General features: G+C 50.6%; 10 protein-coding genes across 10 annotated transcripts; 5 read left to right on the top strand and 5 right to left on the bottom strand.

The window, feature by feature from the left end:
- Positions 1 to 745: 745 nt before the first annotated feature.
- Positions 746 to 2,648, bottom strand: GT037_005637 (aldedh-domain-containing protein; the record flags this gene model as incomplete). Its single annotated transcript, XM_038930684.1, has 3 exons — positions 746 to 1,934; positions 1,986 to 2,404; positions 2,454 to 2,648. 3 exons carry the CDS (start codon positions 2,646 to 2,648, stop codon positions 746 to 748), a joined length of 1,803 nt encoding a protein of 600 aa, XP_038786373.1.
- Positions 2,649 to 3,417: 769 nt separating this feature from the next.
- Positions 3,418 to 4,475, bottom strand: GT037_005636 (bacilysin biosynthesis oxidoreductase bacc; the record flags this gene model as incomplete). Its single annotated transcript, XM_038930683.1, has 3 exons — positions 3,418 to 3,658; positions 3,709 to 4,248; positions 4,429 to 4,475. 3 exons carry the CDS (start codon positions 4,473 to 4,475, stop codon positions 3,418 to 3,420), a joined length of 828 nt encoding a protein of 275 aa, XP_038786372.1.
- A 930-nt stretch (positions 4,476 to 5,405) lies between these two features.
- Positions 5,406 to 9,238, top strand: GT037_005635 (glutamine synthetase guanido kinase; the record flags this gene model as incomplete). The annotated part of the gene is made up of 6 exons (XM_038930682.1): positions 5,406 to 5,841; positions 5,910 to 6,166; positions 6,218 to 6,985; positions 7,453 to 7,540; positions 7,604 to 7,790; positions 7,858 to 9,238. The coding sequence occupies 6 exons, from the start codon at positions 5,406 to 5,408 to the stop codon at positions 9,236 to 9,238; spliced, it is 3,117 nt and encodes a 1,038-aa protein (XP_038786371.1).
- A 229-nt stretch (positions 9,239 to 9,467) lies between these two features.
- GT037_005634 (hit finger domain-containing protein) lies at positions 9,468 to 10,116 on the bottom strand (the record flags this gene model as incomplete). The annotated part of the gene is made up of 2 exons (XM_038930681.1): positions 9,468 to 9,990; positions 10,043 to 10,116. The coding sequence occupies 2 exons, from the start codon at positions 10,114 to 10,116 to the stop codon at positions 9,468 to 9,470; spliced, it is 597 nt and encodes a 198-aa protein (XP_038786370.1).
- A 396-nt stretch (positions 10,117 to 10,512) lies between these two features.
- Positions 10,513 to 12,500, top strand: GT037_005633 (uncharacterized protein; the record flags this gene model as incomplete). Its single annotated transcript, XM_038930680.1, has 4 exons — positions 10,513 to 10,559; positions 10,611 to 10,680; positions 10,736 to 11,221; positions 11,532 to 12,500. The coding sequence occupies 4 exons, from the start codon at positions 10,513 to 10,515 to the stop codon at positions 12,498 to 12,500; spliced, it is 1,572 nt and encodes a 523-aa protein (XP_038786369.1).
- A 159-nt stretch (positions 12,501 to 12,659) lies between these two features.
- On the bottom strand, positions 12,660 to 13,181 carry GT037_005632 (uncharacterized protein; the record flags this gene model as incomplete). Its single annotated transcript, XM_038930679.1, has 1 exon — positions 12,660 to 13,181. The coding sequence occupies one exon, from the start codon at positions 13,179 to 13,181 to the stop codon at positions 12,660 to 12,662; it is 522 nt and encodes a 173-aa protein (XP_038786368.1).
- Positions 13,182 to 15,866: 2,685 nt separating this feature from the next.
- GT037_005631 (uncharacterized protein) lies at positions 15,867 to 17,592 on the top strand (the record flags this gene model as incomplete). The annotated part of the gene is made up of 3 exons (XM_038930678.1): positions 15,867 to 17,169; positions 17,254 to 17,355; positions 17,420 to 17,592. The coding sequence occupies 3 exons, from the start codon at positions 15,867 to 15,869 to the stop codon at positions 17,590 to 17,592; spliced, it is 1,578 nt and encodes a 525-aa protein (XP_038786367.1).
- Positions 17,593 to 18,540: 948 nt separating this feature from the next.
- Positions 18,541 to 21,433, top strand: GT037_005630 (nad-binding protein; the record flags this gene model as incomplete). The annotated part of the gene is made up of 5 exons (XM_038930677.1): positions 18,541 to 18,573; positions 18,624 to 19,469; positions 19,788 to 19,906; positions 20,227 to 21,109; positions 21,164 to 21,433. 5 exons carry the CDS (start codon positions 18,541 to 18,543, stop codon positions 21,431 to 21,433), a joined length of 2,151 nt encoding a protein of 716 aa, XP_038786366.1.
- A 136-nt stretch (positions 21,434 to 21,569) lies between these two features.
- On the bottom strand, positions 21,570 to 23,607 carry GT037_005629 (polysaccharide lyase-like protein family 4; the record flags this gene model as incomplete). Its single annotated transcript, XM_038930676.1, has 2 exons — positions 21,570 to 21,777; positions 21,830 to 23,607. 2 exons carry the CDS (start codon positions 23,605 to 23,607, stop codon positions 21,570 to 21,572), a joined length of 1,986 nt encoding a protein of 661 aa, XP_038786365.1.
- Positions 23,608 to 24,289: 682 nt separating this feature from the next.
- GT037_005628 (uncharacterized protein) lies at positions 24,290 to 24,770 on the top strand (the record flags this gene model as incomplete). Its single annotated transcript, XM_038930675.1, has 2 exons — positions 24,290 to 24,699; positions 24,761 to 24,770. The coding sequence occupies 2 exons, from the start codon at positions 24,290 to 24,292 to the stop codon at positions 24,768 to 24,770; spliced, it is 420 nt and encodes a 139-aa protein (XP_038786364.1).
- Between the last annotated feature and the right edge of the window lie 621 nt (positions 24,771 to 25,391).

Genomic DNA, 25,391 nt, shown 5'->3' with positions numbered 1-25,391 from the left:
AGTCACGAACTATATTGCGGCAAACCGTGGATAATGCTGTAAACGACACCGAACTGCTCTTGCTGCTTTTACAAGCGTAGTTGCGCCACGCACGATCAATTCTGGCGCAACTTGAAGTGCACTATTTGGATCCCGTAGCTGGCATATTGCCACCTGATCTGAGCAAGCGTGTTATGTACGCTAACGACAATGAGGCGGCAGATCTCATAGGAGGCATAAGGATGCTAGCAACGAAGCTCAGCAAGCGACCAGAAATCGATATCGAACTGTACTATTTGCACGTCGAGGGAAAGAGTCTCAAGATGTTCAAGGTCACGTAGGCTGCCAGCTATTTCCGCCAACTTTGGTCTGAATCTGTTGCTCTACGTCGACCTTGTGACTGACGACATCCGTAAGTGGTCAGGCGTTGGGGTAATTGCAAGTAATGTGCCCAGTGCATGCTGGTGTTGTGTCAGCAGTTCAAAGAGCAGGTGGCTTGGGTGAGACGATGGGAAAACCGTAGTGTCCGCCTGTAATGTCGATAGTGTTTGCTGGATAATCTAAGTCAATACTTCCTAGAAGGAGATTAGATACCCCTATGTTAGTTTCTGATGAATAGCTTCTCCAAGATCAAACTATAGACTAAAGCCGATACTACACAGTCCCTGCACTTCAATGTATATGATTTACTGTTCATGTCGAACGACGGTGTCATACTATTATCTATATACTCTCTTCGTCCAAGCACATCTTACACTGTCACTATCTACAAACCTATCACACCCCTCAACCCCCTAACCTTGCCACTCAAATTTCCATAACCCAACCAAACAATACCCTCAGCCATCTTCCACGCCTTCTCCCCAGCACCCTCTCCCCGCAACGGGATATCCATTGGCGGTGGGATTCCTGTCTTGATCCCTACCCAAGCCCACCGGTCCCTCGTAATACTCTTCATATTACAAAGACTTCTCAGTCCTTCCTTGCCGGCAAACCTCCCGTATCCACTCCCCTTTGTACCCCCAAACGGCATCTGAACCATGTAGTACACAGCAAAGTCGTTTACAGCAACCATGCCGGCTTGTAGAGATTGAACAACGAGTTCGAGGTCGCGAGTCGAAGAGCCGAAAACCGAGGAGCCGAGAGCATATGTGGTGCTATTGGCAATGGAGATGGCATCTGCGACAGATTCGGCGCGCATGAGGAGGAAGACGGGGGCGAAGAGTTCGGTTTGGGCAATCGCCATGGAGGGCGTGACGTCGGCGATGAAGGTAGGGGTGAAGTAGTGGCCTTGGGGATAGTCGGGGTGGCAGTAGCGTTTTCCACCTGCGAGGAGGCGGGCGCCGTTGCTGACGGCGTCTTGGATAAGGTTTTCGAGCTTGGAGTAACTTGCATCGGATATGGATGCGCCGATATCGATGGGTGTGTCTGGAGAGCCGTTGAGTATGGATCCTGGGCGGAGCGCGCGGATCTTAGGTGTGAGATACTCGATGAAGCGGTCGTAGACTTTGGGTAGGGCGATGACGCGCTCAATGCCAATGCAGTTCTGACCTGCAGACTGGAAGGTACCACGCATGAGGATGCTGGCTATGCGCCTAAAGTCGCTGTTGGAGATGTCATCCAAGACTATGGCTGGGTCTTTGCCGCCTAGCTCCACGCAAACTGGTGTCAATGCCTTTGCCGCTGAAGCGCAGACATGGTGCGCTACTGGTCGCGATCCGATGAAGGTTATGTGTGATATTGACGGGTGTGATGTGAGATGGTCGGCAACGTCAGGCCAACAGACGACAGATTGGACAATGTCGGGCGAGTGGCCGCATGCTTCAAGGGCGCGAGTAGCAATCGAGGCGAAGTACGCTGAGGACCAGGCAGTCGCCTCAGAGCCTTTGACGATAATGGCATTACCGGCGAAGATAGAGGCGATTACGGGACTTATGAGGTTGTGAAAGGGGTAGCTGTTAGGATGTTAGACGTGCCAATCAATTCCAGTAGCGCTTGATACTCACTTCCAACTCACGCAAGCAGCGACAACACCCAGCGGCTCGTATACGACCTCGTTCCACTTGTACATCATGAGGAAGTTGGTATCTCTCCTCTCAGACTTCAAGCTCTTCTCTCCATGCTTGATTGTCCACCTCAGCTTCTCTACCGTCACCAGTATCTCGCCCAGAGCCGCGTCCACCATAGTCTTGCCCGAGTCCAGACATGCCACTCTCGCAATTTCCTCTTGGTTTTCGAGGATAAACTTGAGCATAGTGCGCAGCACCTTGCGGCGTCTGAGGAAGCTTGTCTGAGCCCATTGTACCTGCGCAGCTTTGGCTTTGGCGATTGCGCGGTCGATACCGTCGGCCGTAGAGGGGTTGATGCGCCCAAGAGCTTCACCGGTTGCAGGAGCGTAGCATTGGATCAAGGATGAGCCTGATACCTACTACAAGTCAGTTGCCGCCTCTGGAATGGATGTGGTGTATAAAAACCTTCAATTGAGGCTTCTCGAGCACCTGGCCCTTCCATCCTTTCTTGGTTTGCTCAGGCGTGTCAATAACATACTTGACAGGCTCCTCGGGATCTGCGCGACAAGTGAACCAAATGAGAGAGAGCGCAGCTACCCAGAGCGTGCCGTAGAAGACGACAGCAAAGTCGTTGTCAGCGCGTGCTGTGATGCGGTCCATGTTGGCTGACGACGGGCTGACGGCCAGATCTCACGTGTCCGAGAAAGTCGCATCCTGGCTCTGGACCCTGAATGGCGATCCAACGCTAAGGCGCGTGGTCATCTGAAACCTGGTTTCCTACTTCAAACGACCATGGCAAACTTCACCGAACGAATCACTTTTCCGTATAAATGCAATCAGCCATCTCTCCTCAACTAGACCCGGTCAGACATGCCCGAGCGAATTGGATATCTCTTCCTCCTTACGCTCTTAGGCAACTTGGAAGAAGCGTTGATTATAGTGGAAAGAGTCCCGTAGCCACTCAGCGCATTCTTGCGCGCTGAGTAGTCGTCCATATACGCTTCTATGATAAAATGCATGAGCCGAGTCTTCGCCTTCATCGGATGCTGAGAGCTGCTGTGTTATCGTTGTTCCCCTTATCAACCGCATGTTCTGTCGTGGATCACGATATGTTTAGCAGCAAGGGTAAATGTATCGCAAGTGCCAGAAGGCTGCTGATGGCAGGCTCAAAATGGGTGTCTCGGATTCTCTCTGTGGCCTTGAACTGGCAAAGCCCATAGAACGGGCGAATGAGCCACATATACCACACGAGCAAGCTGCCAATGGGGCGGTGCAAAAAGCGATAGACAAGAGCCACAAGATTGTCTATCGCTTTTTGCCCCGTACATATCTGATGTAATATATCATTCATCCCTCATGAGTACCGTTTGCTATCCGTACAAGTCGTCTCTCTCCCGCTGCCCTCGGTAAACCAAACCCCTGAACGCGCTCATCGTGCGTTGTTCTTGGGCGCCTCAAGTGGCGCGCCCTCAGGTGTGGTGTAGCATCTGGTCATACCACCGTCAATGACAAAGTCGGTACCATTGACGAAGCTGCTCTCGTCGCTGGCGAGGAAGAGAACACCCTGGGCCTGCTCGACGGCCTCACCAAAGCGGCCAGTAGGGAAGTGGACTTCGCGACGGTGACGCTTAGCTTGGTCGTCACCAAGCCAGTCCTGCAAGAGTGGTGTGCTATTGCTGTTAGTGGTCTGCGATACCATGTCGTTCCGGAAAGAACGTACTTCAATGGTGCCGGGCACAGCGCATTGAATCTGAAACCCTCACGTGCGTGAACCATTGCCAACTCCCGTGTCATGGCTAATACGGCACCCTTGCTGGCTGTGTATGCAAGCTGCGGTGTTGCGCTACCCACCAAGGCGACGACACTTGCGGTGTTGATAACACTCGTCTTCTTCTTGCCGTTCTTCCTGAAGCTGTTGACTGCGTGCTTGCAGCCGAACCATACACCCTTGACGTTGATAGCTTGTGTCAGATCCCAGATCTTCTCGGGTGTGTTGACAGCATCGTCATCATCGGCGTGCATTATACCTGCGTTGTTGAACAGGACATCCAGACCACCCCATGAGTCCACGTGCTCGACCATGGCCTTTACATCGGCCTCCTTGGAAACATCGGTAATCTTGGTCTCGACCTTCTTGGCCTCTGGGACTATCTCTTTCAGCTTGGCCGAAGCCTTCTCCAGCGCCGGGCCGGAGATATCGCAGAGGAGAACATTGGCGCCCTCCCGAGCAAAGAGGATGGCGGTCTCGAGACCGATGCCGCTAAGTGTCGTTAGTTGGCAGTTGGCCGTCGCAGCATGATTTTGTGGATGCTCTTGGCTCCCAGATCAATGAATATGAAAGATGGCGTTGAAGCCCTCAAAGGAACATGGGTACATGACAGATTGTTGTATGGAATACCAATAGAAAATGTGCTGTGGTACGTGCGGGATCGGTGCTTACCCAGCGCCTCCAGTGATGATGCAGTTCTTGCTTTCAAGACGACCCATGTTGAATGTTTGGTCTGGTTATTGTGCTGGTACAGGTGTAGTAAAGGTGCTGTGATGGGGTCAATGGATATCGAGCGCAAGACAAAGTTTTGTGGAAGCTGTAGAAATATGACTAATATTTACTAGAGAAAGCGTCATGAGGACAGCACTCCGCTCCGTCCGTGAATGGGGAAGGTTTGCCAAATGCGCAAACAGTCTGATCGGTCTCCACACTTACCTATGAATCGGACTTTTCAGTGCGAGTGGGCGTATGAGGCGCGTGTCGGGATCCAGAGTGCGAAGAGAGGAAGATGATGAACGGGTAGTCTCGGACAGCTAAGGTAGTCATCCAGACAATCCAGGGTCCCGAAATCGGCCCATTGCATTGATAGGATGGACCATGATAAGGGCTATCGGGTTGGCAGCTGTCATCTTCGGGCAATTTGCAAAGGGGCGGTGGGCAGGTGCACGATAGCAGCCTCGCTTGAACAGCCATGGTGCACGATACATGCCCCAAACGGCCGTCATGCGGAAAGACAGTGTAGGGCAGACTACCCCGCCATGATGGATGACGTGTGTGCGTCCTTGCTTTTCGATATCGGCGCATCATCACGGTTGTCGCATAGGGGTATATTTTGGTCGCATTGGGAGATACAGAGGATGTAGCGTAAGGGAGATAACCCACGTGTGACTATGCAATATATAGCCTGTGAGCGCATGCAGGAAGCAGGGCTATGATGTCGTTGGATGCATCTGTCGCAGCCCGCATTCCGATCGCCCCTCATTGGCCCACCTAAGCTCTATCGCACTCGAACCGTCACGAGCCGTTAAGCTCGATATCTGCCCCAAACCTGATTGCGCGGCCATACTTGTTCCTCTGTAAGACACTCGTTTGTCTGCAGTCGTAAGCTTCAACAGCATACTTTCCTTGCACATCCCGCACTCACCACCATGGCCGCCGAATTCGATGCCTCGACGCTGACGGCCGAACAACTGCCCGAGCTGCTTAAAAATGACATCGCGGTCAAAGTCGCGGGTATCGATGTCGACGGCGTGTTGCGTGGAAAGCTCATGGCCAAGAAGAAGTTCCTCAGCATAGCCAACGACGGCTTCGGCTTCTGCAGTGTCATCTTCGGATGGGACATGCATGACCAGACCTACTTCAAGGAACTGGCCATCTCGAACAAGGAGAACGGGTACCGCGACTTGCTCGCTATACCAGACCTGACCTCGTTCCGGAGGATACCTTGGGAGGACAACATACCCTTCTTCCTCATCAGTTTCCACGACCCAGACACCAAAGGGACCCTTAGCGCATGCCCAAGAAGCCTGTTGAAACGCGCTGTTGATAAGCTGAAGGAGAATGGATACGGTGCCATGGCTGGAGGTGAGTCTGTTGCCAATACAAGAGCGGGTGCTGCGCGTCGTCAATGAAGCTGATGTGTCATGGGGTAGCTGAGTACGAGTTCTACCAATTCCGCGCACCTCAGAGCCACGATGGCTCAGAGAAAAACACGTCGAGCACCGCCGTCTTCCTGCGCGAGAACCCTGTAAACTCGCTTCCAAGTCTTACTGAAGGCATGTTTGGATATAGCATCACGCGACCCGTCCACAACCAAGAATACTACTACGGCATCTTCAACACATGCGCCCAGTTCGGCTGTGGAATTGAAGGGTGGCATACAGAGTCCGGGCCAGGCGTCTTCGAAGCGGTAGGCATAACAGACTAGTTGGTACGGCTGAAGTCGACTGACATGACACAGGCTCTCGAATTTGGCGAAATTCAAGCAATGGCAGACAAAGCCTCGCTGTTCAAGCTTGTCGTCAAGTCTCTCGGATCCAAATTCGGCATAACACCATGCTTCATGGCTAAACCGCGCGAGGGTCTCCCTGGAAACAGTGGACATATGCATGTCTCCATCGTAGATAAAGAGGGCAAGAATCTGTTCTACCGAGGCGAAGAGGACAAGAACGCGCCATACTCAGACATCCGGTATCTTTCAGACCTTGGCCGACATTTCCTAGCAGGATTGATCGACGGTCTTCCTGATATCATGCCTATCCTAGCACCGAATGTCAACAGCTACAAACGGTTGGTAGAAAACTTCTGGGCACCCGTCACTGTATCCTGGGGTCTCGAGCACCGCGCTGCTTCCATCCGCCTCATCTCTCCCCCTACCTCATCCGGTAAGGCCACGCGCTTCGAAGTCCGTGTACCAGGCGCAGACACAAACCCGCACTTCGTTCTTGCTGCAATTCTAGCCCTCGGCTGGCGGGGTATTGAGAAGAAGATGGAGATTAGCATACCGCCTCTGGGCAAGGGCGAAGACGTTGGTGGAGAAGCGGACAAGGGTGAACGACTGGCGAAGAGCTTGAAAGAAGCGACTGAACGATTTATGAGAAAAGAGAGCGTTGCAAGAGAGGTTTTCGGCGACCAATTCGTGGACCACTTTGGTGGAACTAGGCAACATGAGATTAGGCTCTGGGATGAGGCTGTGACAGACTGGGAAGTCAGAAGATATATCGAGACGGTATAATCTTCCTACACGATTACAATCGAAGAGAGATAGAAGAGATGGGACCCATGACAAGGTGACCTACTCTTAGCATGAAGATACCAGAATCCTATCCGCGATACGCATTTTCCCTCATCAATCAATGCCGTTTCCAAGAGTTGCATTCAATACTAGTCCCGGAAGTCTAGACACACAAGGGAATATAACCGGTAGATATTCCCGGTTGCGTCGTTAGCGGCAACCTGAACTCACACTATACATGCAACTACTCGATCCTTCCAAGCTTCACTAGAACACACAAAGTTACACTTCGGCGGGCACTGCGCCGAAAACTTGAAGTCTGGGGTAGATCGTCGCTCACGATGCGGAGGTACTTGTTTGCGGGTACAATTATCCGTCTGGTCGTGCATTTAGCCAAGGGAGTATTTAAACAGATGTTATTATGAATCTTGTGCATGTGTCTACATCATATAGAAACCAAGATGAAGGTAGTCAGCTTCATAGCGGCATGTTTCGCCGCGCAGGCAAGTGCTGCAGCAACAAAGCACGTCAATACTGCACTATCTTCAAGTGCGTTCGACTAAGCCATCAGGCTCGGCAATTCGACGCTTTTTACTAACAACTGCTGTTCAGATGCTCAAGATCTCTTCGACTGGTCCATGCATATTCAAGACAATCGTTACGACGCATCCTACAACTTCATCCAATACTCCGATAAAGGACCATGGTCTGTTCGCTTCACAGCTTGGTATGTAGCTGGACTGCTTCACAGAAACCAAGGAGACGACGTAAAGCATGCAGAAGCCTCCATCAGGAACATGTATGTAAATTGCATATGTGTGCAGAGAGAAGGAGAGCAAAAACGGAGGCTAATAATGCAACAACAGACTGGCTTGTCAAATGATAGACGACTTCGATGCTCCATGGTACGGAACATACAAACTATCTCCTGACCAACCCGATCCAACACCCAATTCTGGTTTATATCCGCCAAAGATATACACGACCTACGATCCTAACTGGCGCGACTTCATCGGCACCCAGCTCGTCCAAATCCTCTCTGAATTCCCACACTTGCTATCCGCTCCACTGGTGACTTCGATCGAGGATAGCCTCGAAATCGCGGCTGTGGGTAGCATGCGGAGAAACGGGTCTTATCCCACTGAAGACGATAACCTGACGATTGGGTATACGAATCCGGCTATGATGCGCGCTCTACTATGCGAGTACATTGGTATGAGGAGGCAGAATAGCACATTTACTTCCTTCGCCGAAGACCAGGGAAGGCAGATATTAGAGTTGTTTCAGAGAGAAGGAGCAGAAACGTTGAGCGAATACAATGCGCCAACGTATTATGGTATCGATGTATGGGCTTTGGGAGCGCAAATAAAATACGGGGGTAGCAACTCTAGTATGACGACGGCTGCTCACTACATTCTGCCTAGGATGATGGGTGATTTGGCGGAGCATTACAATGGATATTTGGGCAATGTCGTAGGGCCGTACGATAGGGCTTATACGAGGGATATCACGCAACATTCTGCGGTCTTGTCGTTGGTTCTGTGGGGACTTTGGGGGAGGGAGAAGACTACGCAACCGAAGAAGATGGAGAGTGATTTGTTATTCGATGTTGCGCAGGGGGCGGCTATTGCCCTTGTTCTCGACGGTGTTAAGCCGCTACTGCCTGCGGGTGTGGAAGAGGCATTTACGGCAAGGGACCTCGTGGGGGAAGCAAGATGGCTGAATCGAACGGTTTATGACGACCTTGACGGAGGAGAAGCGAGGGTTGTGACGAGTTGGATTAGCAAAGAGCTCATGATTGGTGGACAGCAGCTTGATGAGGAGGAAAACAGAGGGGATCAATTCGTTCCTGCTATCGTTCACTGGGCGGGAGATAAGGAGCATAAGCCTTATCCGCTCAACACCTTCTTCTCCCTCTATCCATCCGCATCGTCGATCCATGCCGTCGCCTCACCGAACCACCTTTCCGTCAGCTACCCCAATCGCACGCAAGAGGGAAGCGATATCTTCACGTTTGCACTGTCAAACGTGCCGCCCAGTTGGACGCTGGGTACTGGAAGACAGGTAATGGGCTTCGAGAATTTGCCGTGTGTAGAGATTGAGGTTGAGGCTGAGGGATTGGTGAAGCAAAACGTGACGTATGGTACTGCACTGAGAAACCACTTGTTTTACAACATTTCGTATGTGGTTCCTGAGGAGTTCCAGGGTGTGCCGAAGGTGGAATTAGATATCAAGTATACCTGCTAGCTCGTGGACATGTAGAAGGGCTCCTCTGTCGAGGAAATTTTTGGTTCTAAAATCCAACGTATCGATACCAGGTTATGTTCGAATCGTGAGCTTTAGGAAGAATGTTTCCGGTATTCAGTTTGTCATCGAAGCCACACTTCGCTAGCGGGATCCATTGTGTATCCTGGCGGTTGGTATAGCCTGCTTTGTCCGTGTGGTGTCGCGAGATCCTGGTACCGCAGCTCCTTCATCAGACCTCTTCCATCGGATCCTTCTCATGCTTCCCAAACATCTCTTCAACTAAACCAACAAACTCAGCTATGGCATCTTGTTCTCCCTCTTTCCCCTGCCCGTCTCTTATTCCTTTCAATTCGGCCATCGCGTCCTTATCGCCCTTCTTCTGAGTCCATTTTTCTTGCTTATCTTCCGATCTATTCCAACCACCTCTTCCCCCTCGGCCTCTCCCTCGTGTACCCCGACCTCGGAAAGCGTTTCGTTCCAGCATGCGCCGCCGTTTCTCATCCTCAGGATCTGGTTGTATAGTCTTGGCGTAGACGCGTTGGAGGGAGGCCAGTAACATCGGGTGAGTCTTGAGTAGTGCTTGGAATTTCGGATTTGTTGCTAGGACGGAGAAATCGGTGCGCTGCTTTAGATATCGTGGTATCGGGGCGGGTGGTGGTGGTTGTGGAAGAACTGGTTCTGCTGGTTTCGGGGCGACCTCGGTAGTGTCAGAATGCGTTGTTTTATGTGTCTTGAAACATGATAGTGAGCAGCTGTTCGTAGTTAGAATTGTCCATGATTGAGACGCTGCGGACGGTGTCGTACTATGGGAGCGCGCAAGTCGGGCACTTGTACTTCTTGGGCTCTGCGTTGCAGACGCCGCAGAGGACTTCCGCCATCGTGTCTTAACAGGTAAGGATCGCGAATCTCTGATACGCAGGTATTTGCAGGAGAAATGTTTGCGATGAGAGTATCAAAGATGACGTTCGCGTTCAGATGGTAACTTTTCCGCTCCGAGACGCGTTCCCAATCGGGCTAAATCCCGCGGCGAACTTCGGGGTCCATTGCTCATCACTCCACCGAGGTTTCCTCGATTGGAACATTGACTCTTACAACACAATATGTCTGTCGCATCGCCATTCCGACAATTGCCTTCACGGTCGCTGGGCTCCTGGACTTGCTTAGCATGCTCTCGCTCGATCACTAGGATACCGCGCGCTCGCAACCCGGCCTTTACCGCACAGAGATGGTTGAATACTACAAAACCTGCGCGGCAGCATGGCACTGTGCCAAGAATGGACCAGATGCATGCACAGTATAAGATAAAGAATCGGACAGTCATGTATGCGTATACCTTGATTCGATAGGGGCGCAATTGCTGACGATAGTCTAGGAACTATGTCTTCAGTGTAATAATAGGCTTTACAGCGCTAAGCTATGGCTCAGTGCCGTTCTACAAGATGGTGCGGCTTTAGATCATTGTCTCGCCTACATCTCTTAATCTAATTCGCTCCTTAGATCTGCCAGGAGACTGGCTGGGGAGGCCAGCCCATAAAGTCAGCAGCCCACGGCGGCGATACGTCCGTCGATCCCTCCGAACGTCTTAAGCCTGTAGAATCCCACCCACGTATCCGAATAACGTTCAACGGCTCCGTATCTGACGTCCTGCCTTGGAAATTCGTTCCCCAACAACGCGAAGTCCGTGTACTCCCAGGCGAAACTGCCCTCGCCTTCTATACTGCAACCAACAAATCAGCGGAAGACATCATTGGCGTAGCCACCTATTCTGTTACGCCTGGACAGGTCGCCCCGTACTTTAGCAAGATTCAGTGTTTTTGCTTTGAGGAGCAGAGACTGAATGCAGGAGAAACAGTGGATATGCCAGTCTTCTTCTACATCGATCCGGAGTTTACAAAGGACATCAATATGAAGGGTATCGAGACGGTCACATTGAGTTATACATTCTTCAAGGCGAAGTACGATAAGGATGGGCATTTGACGCCCGTACCTATGTGAGGAGAGATTGAGGCATGTACGATATGTGTATACAACGCATGCAGAACAACGATACTACCACCGAAGGATGATGCAGAAGCTGATACATCGAGTGTTAGATCCCTTCACTTGAACCATGCATTGAGCCAAGTCGAGTGTGACTACAATGATCGTCCGAAGCACTCACGAGGGTGTTGTCGTGTGAAGCAGCATTGGTTCTCACAATGCACCGCCGACCACATAAGAAGCCAGACTAGTCCACTGTTAGATTTTTACACATTAACCAAAAACTTCCCGTCTGACAGCTTGAATCACCCAGCGGACCTTTAGTTTCCAGGGACTGATCTCTTACTCAACAGCCATGGTCACACCTGCAGAAGAAGAGCAGCTCCGAGAATTCTACTACATCTGTTGCCGCAATGAAGGCTGTACCATTAACGAAGCCTCAGAACGCAGCCTTCAATACGTCATACAGATCCACAATGCCAAAATGTCTCTGACCACTACAGCATATCTTGAAGAGGTATTTCAAAGTAGTAGATCACGACCTCGGTACTCTTCGACTCCAGAATACATTCCTTCTCCCTACGACTACCGATATAATGCCACAGGATTGCAAGATAGGTTTTGTGAATACCTTCAAAGCCATAATAGGCCTGCTCCACCTTGCCAGTCTTCCTACCATCTTCGTACTCATCCACCTCGTGAGTCTTACTACACCACGGAAGGCCGCCAGCCACCATCAGCCTATGATTCTTACGCGTCGGACTCGACTTACTTTTCATATCCCCCAATACCAGACCATTTTGAACCCTACGCGTCTCCTGATTCGCGTACCACCGACTCTCGGCCCTCATTTTGCTCTGGTACTCGTCCTTCTGTCTTCTACACCCGACGACAACCACCACCACCATCACCACCACCCCGCTTTACGTTCTACTCGGCGTTTGAATCATTCAATAACTCCTCCCGTGACCGAACACCTCCCTCGTATCCCTACACCCGACCCTCATCACCTTGTCGTCCTGTCCCTCCACGACCAGAAGGCGTCCAGCCAACCACAGATCTATACACTGTACTCGGTGTTACCCGAAACGCTACAGCGGCTGAAATTAGGAAAGCTCATCGAGCTTTGAGTCTGAGATGGCACCCCGATCGCCGCACTGAGCAGGAACAGAAAGAAGCGACTGAAAAGATGGCAGAAATCAACCAGGCGAATGATATATTGAGTAATGAGGTGAAGAGGAGGTTCTACGATCGATGGGGTGTGTTGCCTAGTGAAGATTAGAAAGAGGTTCCTGGGATTAGGTAAGCACGCTTTTGACGATAGGTTCTGATTTTGTTTCTTAATAACAGCGGTTCATCACTCCCCGATTGGGACTTGTTTAATTCGCTATTTGAGCCACTCCGGAGTTTTCGACAACTTTCTAGAAGCGACAGCTTGAATCTATTCTTTCTCAAGATACGATCCGACGTCAGGCCTGGACTCAGGATCTTCGGGGCGGACCTTCACCGTGGTCTTTAGTGCATCAACCAAAGCTTCTCTAGGACATGTGTCGAAGAATTGCATCCAGCCAACACTTTCTTTTGAGTCATCATACGCCATGTACGTAACGTTCTCAGCGATCAAGCGTCGAAGTGGAGATTGTGGAGGGGTACCTTCGTAAACGATCTTAACGCTCTCCGGTCCCATGTACCAATGAAGCGCCCTTTGCGCTGTGAAGATCGCCTGCAACACTGCGTTCTTATACCTCACATCGATAATCTTTTCTCCAAAGACGTATGATTTTGCAAGCGCAACAAAGACCTTTTCCCTCTCTTCGTATGTATTTGCGACTGCTTCGTACTGCTTGTTTGGTATAGTGTCGCAGTACAACCATTTGATGTAGTCGCTGACTATGTCCACGGGATCGACTGAAAGATCAATGACATTCGGTCCCGCTTGCATGTCGGTCCATTCTGGCTTCATGGCGCTTTGGAAGAATTTTGAGCTTTTGCAAAGAACGCCACGGTGAACGTTGAGACGCTCGGTATCGCCAACGCATCGCGCGACTACTAGCTGGATAATTGTATCGCTCGGGCTATACGTTTTAGTGATAACGAGAAAAGTCCTGAGTCGCGGGGCATATTTACTTCATGTTGATCGCTACGCGAAGTCCAATCTTCACTAATCCAAGTGCGCGTACCTAAGTAGGGTAATGTTTCTGTGGTTGCTGTTGCTGTTGTCGTTGTGAGAAAGTGAGGGAGTATCGAAGAAAGAAACTTAAGGCAGTGAACAGCACCTAGGGCGAGGGCATTTGTTGCAACTTCACCTGTTCCGTGCCAACGCCTGCTGCCTATCTGCAAGGTGCTCTTCGATGTGACGTAGTGGTCTGGCGAGGGAATACCCAGGTAACGAATGGAATCGAGAGGGAAGTGGACGGGACAGTGAAATCTGCGGTGCACTCGTGTCTGTTTTCAAGCGCTAACAATCGTCATAGTCTATCAATTCCATCAAATTCTTCCCATTGTAATCGAAAAGAAGGCATCTCAATATACAAAAAGGCATGGTGCCTTCACCTTATGAATACTAGATTATTTGAAACCACCTGCATAGTTGCGCCACTGGCACGCAGACACTCCTACACAGTCTAGTAAAAAGACGAGAGCACTGCGATTGGTATACGGGAAGGGCCCAGACCCATGGTGACTGCCCCCCAATACCTGAACTTGCTTCTCCAGTTACTACGCCATGAATTAGCCTCCATCACTACCGCCAATCCAAAGCAGCAGCCTAACGCCAAAAATTTCTAGATCACAATAATCACGGATCTCACTCTCAGGCATCCTAATTACCGTTCTCGACACAATCCTTCATTAGAGTTTCTTTATCATGTCCCCAGCTAATGATTCAGATGGCGCCTTCACTTGAGCCTTCGCCATATTCTCGGCCTTGTCATTTGCAACACTAGGCACATTTGGATCACTCAATCGCTCAGTATGAACATTCCTCGTCCTTCCATTATAGTCCTTTGCCATTATTTCGTCATCACAGCTCTCCGCAAATGGACGCCTTAGATTTGTATTTAGAAACCAAAGGTTTCTTTCATACACCACTACCCTTCTAGGGTTCTTAGTAAACCTGCGCTAATATATAAATAATAAAATTCGACACACTCAGCCACGCTATAGTCTATAACTCTGACTGCCAGGGACATGTTGTCGATGCTTCGTAACCTGCATATCTAACAAACTAAAACTATACACAGATTGACTGCGATTCCAAGAACCGACCGAACATGTCCCACTGACCAAGCATCCTCCACCTCCCACCTACAGTCCATGAACCAGAATTGTACCTGCTGTAGGTGCGCCACCTATCCAATATATTCATTCCCTTTATCGCCTATCCACCTCCGCATTCTGTACTTACCAGTAGTATCCCGCCGTCGGGACCTGACTCCCCAACCACTGTCACATCCGTCAGCCCTAGGTATCTACCACCAAATGCAGTAATTTAGCACCAGACTTTGGCCCACTAAATGAATTGCAAATGTTGTAGGAGCTCATAACACTCACAAACCTTGTCGCTCTCTCTACTTGAAGCTTCAACAATGTGTCTCTCAATCAGATCCACTGGCGACTTTTTTGGTAGCTTCCCTGGAGTACTATCCGCACTGCGATTTTTCCTCCGATTACCGATAAGTTCTTTCTTCCCTCCATGGCATCTCATATGTACCGATATCTCCAGCCTTCCTCCAAGCACAACTTTCACCACACCCATCACGGCGACGTTCACGCCTCCTAACCAAGCACGAACGATCAGCAGATTTACTAGTAGCGTAAAGATTCAACACTAGGGAAGGTTGTCATACTAAGAGCAAGGGGCACTTTATATATGTGACAGCCCAGATGTCTTTTGATGTGCCGAGGTGTTTCCAAAGAACCACCCATAACGTTGCCCTGTCTTGTGCACGAATACCACTGCAGCACTAGCGCTGGTTTTCAAGCCTCTGAGGTCCTTCATTCTTGGCATCTAATCCGTTCTCAGTGATCTGCACGATAAATATCCTGGTCAGATTATGCTGTGTAACCACACTAAGCAAAATCATACATGTCACGCGCTTTATTCCGGACGAATTAAGATGAGTCAATATCTCAGTTGAACTGTTGCCTTGACTCTTGCATTTGCGGTGTACTCACCGGCTGCGCTCGGCCATTTACGTCATTCAGCCTTGTTGATGAGAGTATTGCAGAAGGAAAATTGTGGCAGAGAGGTTCGCATCGATATATGCTCGAATTAGGGAAGAGGGTTGCTCTCTATGTTTGGCCGGATCTACAAACTTCACTGACAGCCAGCTACGTCGGTTATCGAAAGTATGATGTTTTCTGATGACCTGGCACTTACGTGATGTGCAGCCAACTTGACGTATACTTTCTATCGCCATTCTTTGTGGGCAAGAAGTATTCTTATCTTTATACACGACTTTGGTCTAATGTTGGAGCAGAATACTCATCCATCCCGTCACTGCTAACACCCGAAGACGATCCCTGCATATACCAAAGCCAATAGCACAACTTAATCGAAATCGAGGACGTGAATCCCGCTCTGATTCTCTCTCGCGAACACAAAAGAGTATATCGTGTAATCTCACTTTCCAGTTTAAATACTGCGATGGCGACCGAAGTTGAAGATGTCGCAATCTCTTTCGGCAACCTCAATATTGCTAGAGACTCGCCTCAGAACACTGCCAACCAAATCGGCTATCCAATAAGCGATTCCCTAGTCTCTTTCCAGGATGATGTTGAAAAACTTGCTGAGACCGCTGAGGTTGTCAACATTCGAGCGCAAAGCATCAAGCCCTTGATTGAAGATGCAGTGCCTGGTACCCTGTCCATCACGGAGATTTACTCTCTCCATGAGAGCACCAAGAAGTTTTTAGGTATGACCGAAAACCTGAGAACCACCGTCGACACGCTTAGGGAAGTGACTGAAAGCTCCATTATTATACATCTAAGATCACTTGGCGAGCAAACCATGAATACCGTTCGCGAGCGACTTCGAATCGAGGAACTGTTTTCCCATTTCGAAATGGAAATTAGAAGTATTATCCGCCAAAAACACGTACTGTGGAAGGTCGCTGAAGAGTGCTACATGCAAGCCACTAGTCGCTCTGGGACTCTTTATGTCAGCAGATATCTCGACTCCCCTCAAAAGGATGGTCAGAAGCCACTGCTTGATCACGATTCGGTGGGCCAATTTCATTCTATGGATATTGGAGAAGAGCACGGAAACCAAGCAGACAGCATGAAAATGCAGAGTTGGGTCAATTTCTGGGCCATGGTGTTGAGCAAATCACCTGACGGGCCGACGTTGTTTTACCCACCGTTGAGTCCCAACAGTCAGGCCCTCAAAATTGAAGACGCTCCTACGTACCTTTTCCGAACCTTTGTTGAGGCTAGCCCTGGACCGAACGACGACAGTGTGATAACCTCCGCGGCCAGCCGTGTTGAATTGCCGGGAAACGGTCGAATCGATCTATTGCAGTTAGAAAGAACCGTCGCAGCGGATTGTTTGGAAACACATCTACATAAAGGACTTTTTGACGTGTTTACAAACGACAACCTCATGTCATGGACAAGCTCGTTACTCTTCGCGATCCAATACGCAATCTATAGAGGCCAATGGCCCTCGCCTGGTGATATCAAGATTTGCGTAGTGGATACTAGGGAATTCCCACAAGGGCAATTTGCGCAAGATCTGTGGTTATTTGAAGCAATCGAGTCGACAACCTTACCACAAGGTCCAGCGCGAAAGTTCTTTGAGTTCCGTCAAGAAACGCCAGACTTCTACAACGGCGAGTACCTTTCCCAAGGAACGGTGAACATCGCCAATCGATCTTGCATCACGTCCCTGAAGAGCTTGAAAGACGCTGGGCTCTCTGAGCTTTATCCAGAATTCGACGATCCTGAAGGCAGTACGAAATGGCCCAAGCGAGCACTGGATCTGCGGAAAACTTAGTCAACAAAGCAGGGAACGAGTGATAGAGATATCGAACTAGCGCTCCACATTGCTCGCAAATGCTTCGACTCATTTGCGCCGGTCGATGTAGCCGCCGTCCTTCTCACCTTCAAGCTTCGCAAGATTCGAAAACCACAACCCGGTAAGTAAACACTTTCTCTTTCTTTTCTGTGCCAATCTTACTACCAAATACTAATCTTCTCAAGAAAATCTTAAATGGGCTCTTCCACGGCGGCCGAAATGGGCCAAAAAGCCAGCTGAAACCCGTCGATATTGGACTGCTGCTAGGTTTTGCGATGGATTGCTCCCCGTAGAGGCTGAACAAACCTCTTCATTAGACCAGGAAAAGGCATTCCTACGTCGCATCTGGTTACCATGAGATGAATTGATTGTTCTCCCAATAGGCGGTTATGTTTGCGAGAACTTTGTTCAGCAAGTGGCGTCGACGAGGGAATCAGTCTAGATGCTGAAGACCGACTTTGCGGTCATTCTAGGCTGTTGAGGCATAAACACAGTAATCGGGCAAATTGCAACACGCTTAGCTTTGTAATCAATGCAGTTTAATGCACAATTGGTTTTTGCGTTTGTGATTTGATGGAGACGGCGCAAAGTAGCAAAAGGGACAACTTGGATTACTGGATGTCTAAGGTTGGCTAGCGTCTTGGCACGACGGTGAGTTTCCGCACGATATGCTAAGCACACCCAACAACATCGTCCTTTTCCTTGCATCCAACCTGGTTCAGTGGCATGATAGCTCCGGTGTAACTACGGCACCGGTGTCAAGCGACAGGGTCTCGAGCTGTGCTGCGCTTACAGAGAAGCTTCTGGAGAGTGACATGCTCCAAAGCTGCTCCAACCATACTGTGCACCAAACTAAACCGACCCTCAATGACCAGCGCAAAAGAAAGCTAGTAGTAGTCCGACTCCAAAGCAACAATTCTTGCTCGTCGAAGAGCGACGTAGCGGAGGACTCGAGTCGCTCCGAGTGTCTACCCAACTACCGACCAACGGTAGTATCAAATGCAGGGATGCCTTGTCTGCGACAAGCTTCAGGTACGCCATTAGTCTACGCGTACATTAGCAAAGCATAGCGGCTGTAAAGCGCGGGTTTGAAAGCAACGCGGAAAGTGAGGAACTGAGGATGTGGGGCCTTGTACCTGCATCATAGGACTGCATAATCACGTCTTCGTCGCGACATATATAAGAGGTCGTCTTCATCACCTTAATAGATCACAAACTCAGCGATATCCATTTCTTCAACTTACTATACACTCTATAGTCAGATAACACACCGAGTCTATCCACGCATCGACACCAACACTTCAACATGGCAGCCATCAAGAACGTCATCATCATTGGAGTATGCATCTCTCCCAAACTGCCCGTATACTCATGGACTAACAACGTTAGGCGGGTGGTAACCTCGGTCCCTCCATCTTGAACGCTTTCCTCAAAGAGTCCTCTTTCAACACAACCGTCCTTTCTCGCCAAGGGTCAAAGTCTACCTTCCCCTCAGGTGTCAAGGTCATCCGCGCAGACTACGATTCCCACGACAGCCTAAAGGAGGCATTCCAGGGCCAAGATGCCGTTGTCTCACTTGTTGGTGGTATGGCACTGGGCGATCAGAACAAGTTGATCGATGCCGCCATTGCAGCGGGAGTGAAGCGCTTCCTTCCTTCAGAGTATGGCAGCAACACACCCGACAAGCGCACTCGCGACATTGTGCCCGTGTTTGAGGCCAAGTTTGGCACAGTCAACTACCTCAAGAGCAAGGAGAAGGAGATTAGCTGGACCAGCATCATCACCGGTCCTTTCTTCGACTGGGGCCTCAGGGTCGCTTTCCTAGGCTTTGACGGCTCCTCTAAGACTGCGACCATCTTTGACGATGGTGAGGCTGTCTTTTCGGCGACCAACCTCCACCAGATTGGCCTTACAACCGTGAAGGCACTCGAGCACGCAGATCTAACTAAGAACCAATACGTATACGTCAGTGGATTCCAGACAACGCAGAACGAGGTGTTGGCTGCGGCAGAGAAGGTCACTGGTGCGAAGTGGACCGTCAACAAGGCCAGCGCGAAGGAGCACATCGAGCAAGGGCGTGCTAAGCTTCAGTCGGGAGACTATAGCGGTATCCCATACTTGATCCAGGGTGCCACATTTGCCAAGGAGCATCAACTAGGTGACCTTTCATCGGCGGGTCTGTGGAACGATAAGCTGGGTGTGCCCAAGGAGGATTTCGAGGAGACCATCAAGGCTGTATGGGGCTAAACCAGGAACTGTCGGTCTGGATAGCGTCTCGAGGTAGCCCTTCCATCTAATTGAGGATAATGATGATAATTATATAAATTTGCCTGAAACACGCGCCTCTCCCATGCACTGCTGTGAACGTGATAATGTGATGAGGCGAGAGAGCACTGTTGGTGTCTCACATGTTTTGGGACGGGCCAACGCTAGCTTCTTTCCGACACCTGGGGAAGATCCCGGCGAATCTCCATCTGAAGGTTAGGACATGGCCGAAGACCAACACGCGTAAAATCGTCGCACCTACCAATTGGAATAACACCAAAACTCCAGAATATCCCTGTGCCAATCATAAACATGGCAGATCGCGCGGCCAAACGGATGCGACGCATAAGCACCGAATATGACGAATCCGAGGGCGACGGATGGGATGCGAGAGGAAACAGCACCAGGTATGTGGCTGACAAGGCGAGCGAATGACTTGCACCCATCGCCAAGGGCAGCGCGTCGAGTACATCATCCCCAAAGAGCAACTGCGACCCAAGAGGGCCCTCTCTGCACCACCACCACCACCACCTCTGTGCCACCCGCTTGCACATCCCTGCGCGACGTCAGCGGTACGGAGATACGAACGGGCTATCTGACGCCGTCGCAATCCTTCCTATCTGCCTTCTCCCGCTTTTGCCGGTCCTGCTCTGTCCTCCCCATACGCCGCTGCAATCATGCCTCGCCTACGGTCGCGCGCACCTCCAGCTCTAACAACACCCTCCAGTGCTACCCCTACCGCCTCCTCGACCCGCCCACGTCGCGGCACTGCGAACCAGTCGCCTGCTGCTGCCGTCATACAGCGCTCCTCGCCCGAAGAGACGCGCCAGTCGATACACCTCACCGTCAAGTCATCCCCCAACAAGATCAGACAGGCCACCGGCGGGGCTGTGCCAAAGGCAGGCGTCAGCAGGAATAACATAGTCGCGGGCAAACGCGCTTCACGGAGTAGTCGTGTAGTGCAGGAAATCGATAGCGACGATGAGGACGAAGACGACGACGACGACGACGACGCCGAGGAGGTCGACGCCATGGACGTGGACGACGACTCGGACGAGAACGAGGTAGACGCTGAAGGCGACGAGGACGAGGACATGGACGCCGAAGGGGACGAAGACGACGATATGGAGGACACACCAGCGCCCCGAATCACCGTAAACGCGAACAGAGGAATCCCCGTTCAACCAGCGCCAGCGATAAAACTCACAAAAGCACAGGACAAAGTCGAGGCCAAGGAAATGGCCATGGACGACGACGATGACGACGACCTCAGCGATCCCGACTCCGACCTCGACGAGGAAGACGCAGAAGGCGAAGACGAGGATGCCGAGGGCGAGGAAGACGACGACATGGGCGTCACACCTACTGGGGATATGGACGAGGACATGGACAGCGACGAGGATGCCAGCCGCGACCAGACACCTGATGTCACCAAAATGACGAAGCGACAACGCGCTCTCATCAATGAAGAAGGCGATGGCGCACTCCTGGCACTCTCCAACGAGGCACAGAAGAAGAAGCACCTCACAGCTGAAGAACACGCCATGCGAAGGGCTGAGATGGCAAGGCGAAGGAAGAATCTCAGTGAGAAGAGGAATGAAGAAGAAAAGGTTCGTCCACTATCCCACTTATCTGAAGAAACAGCTACTAATCTTCATCTCTAGCTCGACACGATCAATCGTCTCCTCAAAAAACAGCCCCCAAAACGTGGCCGCAAATCTATGATGAACGTGGACGAAGATGGAGAAGAGGTGGAACATGAGCCAGAGCGCGCAAACCCGCTCTTCACACGCTACATTCAGAATGCCAAGGGAACTCAGCTCGCTGTTCCTAATGAATGGCTTCAGGCTCCCGTTGGCAGTATATTCGCTGGGGACATGCAGAAGGGGACCCAGAAGCCATTCAGTGGAAGGATGGTTGAGGAGGTAGCTTAATGGCAGTCTGAGGACAACGTCGATAAAGAGAAACAGAAGGTGTACATTTAGCGGTGCATATTAAGGAGTTGTATTGTTGCTGAGCTTCTAGAACACGTCCTAACCATGATACAATTATTCCTGCCTACTGATCTAACTACTTCACCTCCAATCTCATCGCATCATACTGTACATACACCGACTCGGGCAACAACGCACTCTCGTAGTTTGTCCCGTTGTACGGTAGGCTCAGTATCAGACTGTTCTCACCGTCCTTCAGCATAGAAGTCGGGAAAAGAAACTTGTGTGCGAGATTATAGCAGATGACTGCAGAGCGGACAGCGCAAGATGAGGATTGGTTGTATCTGAAATCTCAATTAGTAACAACCTCAAGGTATAATGGACAAGGGGACTGACGGAATGATCCATGGCTCAAGGTCCTTGCCGTTCACATTGACGGTAAAAGGTAGATTCGAGTACGGTTCACTTGCGTTGAACACATCCGTATTTCCTGCTGCCGTCTTCGCACCAGCAAGCTGCACAGTGAAAGTAGCGGTAGTCTTGTTGCTCAGTTCTTTCGCCTGTGTATCGAACAAGATAGTCCAGTTATATGGATGATCGGGCACAGGTACCGGGCGCTCGTAGTTCGCCTTGCCACCATAGACAGCCCAGTGGACGTAGTTGAGTGCCTGGGATTCATCGTCCTGACCAACCTTGTACGTCACACCCTCGGGGAACTCGTCGACGAAATCGTATGCGCCCCAGTAGAGACGGTATTCCTCTGTGAGGAGAGGTTTCGTGGGCGATTGAGCGTAGCCGTGGCGGTATTCACCAGAAGATTTATCAGGGGTGCCGATACGGAAGAGTTCTTTGCCTGCGGATTCGGGAATCCATGTTGCCGATACGGAAGTCTCCTCTCCAGCGGATACAGAGACGTCGTCCTGGTAGTAGTCGCCAAAGATGCCGTCGGCGTAGATGGTGAGACGGTAGTATCCTGCCTTTACTCGGGTAATGGTTACTTCGCCGTCTGGGGAAATGTCCTCCCAGTACTGGTACGCTTTGGTGTCAAAGACGTTGTCTTGGAAGTTGTGGCCGCTTTCTGTGAGGACGGCGATGGGATTCTTGGCTCCGGCAGGCAGGTTGATCTTTGCATTGAAGGTACCACGGCCTGATGTTGGGACGAGGTTTGGTACGTGTTTTGCGATGGAATCGTAAAATTCGGCATTCCACTCTGGACGAAGACCGTACTGCTCTGCGTCCTCCCGAAGCTCTTCGAGCGAACCGCCAGAGTTGAAGTGGAAGTACTGGGGTCCAAAGGTACGATCGAAGCCATCCGTGATGTTGGGTGTTTGAATGCCGTGGTGGTTGGAGACCATGTAGTTATAAACAATGCCATCGACAACGAGATCGGAATGAACGGGACCGTTGAAGTAGGTCTCGACGGTGTTGTGTACGAGCCATGCGCCGTAAGTTGAGCCATTGGCGCTACCGGTACCGTCGGCATACATACCGTGGGCTTTGTGATCGCGCCATGTATCTTGGAAAGTGTACTTGGTGAAGTAGTCTCCTACTCCCTCGACATAAGGACTCTCTTTGTTGGGCAGATACCACGTAGCGTCCTGGACAGTAATCTGACCCTCGGTATCCGGGCGAGGCGCAGCAAACTTCTCGTTGGTGACGAAGTGCGTGAAAAGTGCCGGTTCATGGTTGGGTCTGAATAGTGTGCGGAACTCCTGCAGATTGCGCAAGAACGGAGTGGTCTTGTTGTTGTAAACCACACGACTAAAGGTGTGTAGGCCTGTCTCCCCTTCTCTCAAAAACCAGTATTGCTCCAACCTCTGCCCAGTTGGAGCGTAGGTCTCGCCCATGCTGATACCACCATATGAGGTACCAGTAGAATCATTGCCACTGAACAGCTGGTACTGAACATTGCTGCCCCGGCCGGGTGTCCAAAAGCCACTTGGAGTGCAGTAGCAGTCGAGATATGGACCAACTCCAGTGTTGCCGTCTTCCGTCCCAAGGAGGTTCTGGCCGTCAAGAGTGAGGACATTAATATATCCTCTTGTCTTGCTCACCGACGCGACGAGCCGGTCATTGGCGATAGTCAGACTCCGATTGTTTTGACTCGCATTCAGGAAAGCCCATGATGTCGAAGGCAGCAAAAGCGCCGCCGCGGTTGCTACGGTGGAGCGCATGTTGTAGATGGAAGGTGCCAACGAGCACTGCTTGCCCTGGGGAGCACTTGCCTCCCCATTTTTATACACCTCGTATCCAGGTACACGGGAAAATTAATTGAAGCCAAGTTCGTTGATCCCAGCCATAATCCGGGGTAAAGGAGGACAGAATGCTATGGGGTAGTGACGCTAATCGGCCCTTCGGTGGGAAAGCGCCCGAGGACAGGGTCTGTTGAAAGTCGAACCGGCCCACATGTTCTTTCGTGCCTTCCCAAAGATGTGTTTACACGGGCAGACTATGTTAAATACACGATTATGAGTGGTTATGGCTTCACAAGAAGGTGTGGAGGATTGCTGGCAGGCGGGCGTTGTTTGTGGGCGGTACCCATGAATAGCCTCTCATTTAGGCGAGTCATGACGGAACCAAGGAATGTGCTACTTTCCGGTACGGCCTTGTTATCATGCACACGATTGATTCTCTGCAATTCCAAGCAAGTAATCATAGGCTGCCTCGAGTGGTCTACTACGATGGACACAGTAAGTCGAATATGTTCCGTGTTCTAGCCGTCCTGAACATCCGCAGCATGCTACGCCACACCTCCAGGGCTAGCGCAGGCATCAGCCCTTACATGAGATATCACCCAGCACAAGATGTATCCAAACTGCGTAGGTGCTGTGTAGTGAAACCTCCATATATACGGATATGCGATCTACCTCGGCGCTCATGCGCGCCCTCAAGGACAACATCATCGAGACGGTGATCATCGTGCCTTATGAACGAATGATACCAAAGAAAAGGCGGGTGGATGAAGAACATCTCAGAAGACTGCGAGCAGAGACTAGTTCTTCGTGGCATGCACGTCTCCCCGACCCAAGAGCAGAGATAGATGATGCCTTCGACATCGGCTCAACTGCCATTATATTACCCCAGCAGCAATCGCTCTTCTTCGGAAGGCTGCCCTTGGAGCTGCGAAGGCTCGTATATGCCTATGTCATGGACAGATTAGAACTTCAGCTTGAGCTTCGTGAAGACGGAGACAGGCGTGTCCCGTTCCAGATGAGATGTGGTCAAGCACAAGAGCTTTTGAGATTTCCAAAGTCGTGTAAGATGGCGTAAGTAGTGATGTTCAATGATTATCACTTTCCTCGCAGCATCTAATTGAAATTGTTGTAGATACATCTAGGCGACAGGATATATTTACACATGCAACACATTTCGAATTCCCAACCTTACAGCATATTTCTGCCTGCTTCGCCTGCTTTCGCCCCGTCTATTCTAGACTATCCGTTCCGTAAGACTGAGATGGACATACGAAGAGACATGGGAGATGAGTCACTTCCTTGAGGGCGATCTACCTTGCAATGCCTCGTCCTGGTCATTGATGTGGTCCGAGATCTCGAAAATGGAAGGACTGGAGCATTTGAGAATAGACATGGTGATCTGGGCACCGTGTGTTGATGCTGCATATAAGCATGTTTTGTTGGCACCGTTGAGTATTGCAGGTGTACAAGAATTGCGAGAATTTGAGGTATATGCTAGTTGGTATCAGGACGAATATCTCCAAGCAAAGGATAGTGGAAAGACATGGCCTTTCAAGATTACACGAGGTATGGGATATCACAAGAACGAAACGTGATCGTCGTGATCGCAGGCTTTAGTTTCAGTGGAGACGACTGCCAGTATGAATATCATGCTCAGGTGTGTAAATAGCATCTGATTTTGGGAGAAGCCAGCGTGCTCAGCTGTGATAGCCTACGTGGTGTTGTGTGCGGCACTGGGTAAATTGGGCGGGGTCGGCTCGATG

Source organism: Alternaria burnsii, assembly GCF_013036055.1.
Source record: "Alternaria burnsii strain CBS107.38 chromosome Unknown 732, whole genome shotgun sequence".
Classification (NCBI taxonomy): domain Eukaryota; kingdom Fungi; phylum Ascomycota; class Dothideomycetes; order Pleosporales; family Pleosporaceae; genus Alternaria; species Alternaria burnsii.
Note: the sequence above shows the minus strand (reverse complement) of the source record. Positions and strands in the feature narration are given on the sequence as shown.